The sequence below is a fragment of the Saccoglossus kowalevskii genome, chromosome 12 (assembly GCF_978046115.1).
Source record: "Saccoglossus kowalevskii chromosome 12, keSacKowa6.1, whole genome shotgun sequence".
Classification (NCBI taxonomy): Eukaryota; Metazoa; Hemichordata; class Enteropneusta; family Harrimaniidae; genus Saccoglossus; species Saccoglossus kowalevskii.
The window spans coordinates 32800594-32804291 of record NC_140652.1 but is presented as its reverse complement, the minus strand read 5'-3'; the positions used below and the strand labels follow the sequence as shown (position 1 = coordinate 32804291).

Genomic DNA, 3698 nt, shown 5'->3' with positions numbered 1-3698 from the left:
TTTTTAAATATTATTTTTCTCAGGTGCTCCCTGTTTGAGGGCGTAATCACCTGGGTCAGAGGTGAGACCAACATGTGGTCTTTTGTTTACTACTTAGCGGCTGTGTACCTGTGGGTTTATTCTGTGTGTTAATGGATGTTCTAATCTTGGTGTTTTTCCAGTGATTTCCCTTGGTGCAATCCAAATACAGTAGGTGTGTCTTGTTTACCTGAGATTTGCAAGAGTTTGAGCTGGCCAACATGTTAGTTTTTTTCATATGGTTGATTACTGGCATGTTGATTTCCCATTTTTGAGCCATATTTTCAACTTTCTTCATCATTTTCATATAGCAATCTCGTTATATGTTAACATTGTCGTCTATGGAAATTCAATTAGTGGTATGAGCCCTGAACAATGATCGGAATAATCATGGCCTGTAGATCACGTGAGCACGTTTGTTAGTTTGTGATTGGATCACAGTCCCATAGTCAGATCAACAGTCTTGCTTTACAAGCCGTCACTAGAATATAACTTCAGTAATTACTATTTACTATAATAGAATAATCCACCTGACTGAATCAAACGTTGAAAATAAACAAAATGCATTTTTCTGTTCGAGAATATTTCGTACACACAACCCATCATATTGGTATTCATGTGAACTATGGGGTTATAAAAAAAGGGGGTCACATCGGGCATGACTAGAGACGTTGTTTACAAACATCACGTGAGTTACCGGTATAAACTAGATAGTTGTAGCACCGGCTTGTTGTGGCAATATTTTTAGTTGTTTCGTCCGCATCGATATCTGCAGTACCATACTCTGTCAAAAGAAGCCAACTAATTCCGAATTAATCTTTAAAATGACACAATTGCTGCGTATAGTACTGATGGTAATCGGAGTATCGTGTGCGACGTGTTACATGACCAACTACATGAAAACTGTACCGGTACCATCGCTCAACGGTCTGGAGAAAACAGAAATGGACAACTTAGCAAACTACAAACAAAACGATTTCCAGCATATCAAGAAGAATGGTTATATCAGTGAAGGAGATCTGGAAAATGGAAATATGAGATTGCAACGGGCAGTGGTAAGTATTAATTAGTTTCTCATGAGACGATCGAGGGTTTTGGTTAGATTATTTGTATCCGCATGATGGGTTTCGTACCCTAAACAGAAGGGTGATTTGTTTTGAATACAAGTTGCCAAGACTGGAATACTGCAAATGAAATACCTCTCACTAGCCACTCTAAATCACCACATTGGTTCGTGCTTTGAATCATTCCATACACCGTGACAAGATATGCTATTTCTATAAATAGTAACCAGAAGTTATACCATCCCAGATTGTCAACACAGATTTGTACCAATCTTATATCACCATTCGTTGAAGTCTTTTATCTCAAGGACGCCTGACATTCTGTCCCAATACCATTTCAGGACGGCCTATTTAAACTATTTCCTCAACCACACTATTCGGAACAGACATACATACTGATCACGATTGTGTAGATGTGCTAACTCCTATATCTTAAAGCGGGGGAGGTCGTCACCTACGCAGGTGAAGACTCTCCCTCTTTAATCATTGTTTTAAACCGTTCAAAGTGGGTCTAGTATGTGATATATGTAATATACATTGCTGTTAAGGAAATTCGATTTGTTTTTATATAATTTCTGCTTCTCGTTAAAAGAGAAGGCATAACTGTGATCGTTGTGCGTCACAGCACAATGGGTATATCCCCTCAATGATTGCGAAATAATTCATAGCTCAGTGATAGCTTTGTTTACATTTCAGCAAACGGAAATGCGTAAGAGCCAGACACGGGGTAGTACCGGTGACATGGGAGGTACGTATATTTGCGTGGGTAGTAAGTAGTACCTCAGGTGAAGTGAAGTGAAGGACTCACGGTATACATGAAGCATGCAGGGTCGAGCAGACATTGTGAATTATAGACGGTGATGTGATACCACCCCGCACCACACGCCACTCGCACATGACTAAATTACCAGCTGACTCATGTTTATTTATTTTTTTATTTTTTCTTTAATTTTTATTTTTTTATTTTTTTTTAATCCAATTTAACTTTCAACATTTAACTTTATTGTATTACGAACAATATCTCAATTAAGGATACGTTTATCAATAAAGATTATTATTATTATTATTACACAGAGATAGACATGCCCCGATGCCATATCATACACAGGGGGCATCCTCTAAGCTATACAACACCTTACAACATGTTCGAGTGAGACTATTTTGGGAGTCCAATGCCTGACATACTAATTATGTCTGCATTCCGTTGTAGGTCATCTTCAGCGTCTTCTTGATAAATTGCAATCAAGTGACTCGCCATGTATACTCGGTGTCTGGGAAAACAGCGAAGGTGTCCATTTAACTCTATGTCCGAAGATTTGATGCTAAATGAACTCCTTGGATATTTAAGTTATTTATTTTATTTTATTTATTTGTTAAAATTAAATTACCAAATTTGATTTAAACATGTAGTTTGAACTCAAGAAACTTGTCACATATTGTTAAACTTCTGGATTGAGAAACATACCGTCTTCTGAATAATCAGTTCCGGACTGGTGAATGAGTTGAAAGACAGTGGACCATTCAATTTGAAGAAGTGTGCTATACATTCTGTTAACATTACCAACATTGCACCGTTATTCAGTAATCAAAACAATATAATACAATGCAGATATATGTTAAACTTTTTTACCCTTTTGTATTAGACCAAAAATTGTTTTGTTGCCCTCAGCGACCGACCGAAAATATGAAATATCGGGTCGCGTTTTTCCCCTTAGTATTCACGAGTTCAAAAAAAAAATCCGACCGACCGACCCAATTTTTCAATTTTCCGACTTGAGGGCAACATAAGTTTTTTTTTTTTGGCCTTATTTTTACTCATTTAATTTTATATTATATTTATTTATATTAAAGATGCAATCTGAACATGTAATTTTTAGTATTGTTGTTTGACACTGTATATTGATAAAAACATTGGACTATAAGTTATCATTCACTGAAAACGCAGTTCTTGTAGCACACAATTGAGTATTGGTTCGATACTAGTAGTTTTGTTTTGTCATCTAAAGAATCCTGTGTGTGTTCTGCAAACGCATAATGTTTAGTTTATAATAAACCATGGTTAGATTTGGTCTACAGTATATAGAATCTAACAACAATATTAAAAATGTATATTGTCGTTCATATTTCTTTAATAGGACACAGCATGGTTTTATTACTGATAGATTCACGATTATTGATTAAATAATACATCAGTGGTCGTCTTGATCAGGGTTACTAAGTTTAATCTGTTTCGTGGTAATTTTACGTTTTGTTCAGTCTTGGGTGAATGAATGAATGAATGAATGAATGAATGAACTGCTGCATACATGCAGAGAAGCACCACAGGGTCATCATAGAAATCATTGTGATTGGTGTAAAGTAACATCCGGGTTCTCACAGTGGTCACTTGGCAGATATTTATTGTTCATATTATTGTAAATGATTTGTCTCATATAACAATGTATCTAGGCTTGATACTGGTATATTATATATTCATATGAATTCTCATTGACGTGAATGAGTACAACAAACATTCTATGGTATATTATATATTCATATGAATTCTCATTGACGTGAATGAGTACAACAAACTTTCTATTTTGGTGTCAGTAAACACAGTTATTTTTTGCACAATGT

General features: G+C 35.7%; 1 protein-coding gene across 1 annotated transcript; it reads left to right on the top strand.

Moving 5' to 3' along the window:
• Nucleotides 1-501: 501 nt before the first annotated feature.
• On the top strand, nt 502-3306 carry LOC102802666 (uncharacterized). The gene is made up of 3 exons (XM_006818628.3): nt 502-1073; nt 1779-1830; nt 2293-3306. The coding sequence occupies exons 1-3, from the start codon at nt 843-845 to the stop codon at nt 2400-2402; spliced, it is 393 nt and encodes a 130-aa protein (XP_006818691.2). The 5' UTR covers nt 502-842; the 3' UTR covers nt 2403-3306.
• Nucleotides 3307-3698: the final 392 nt, after the last annotated feature.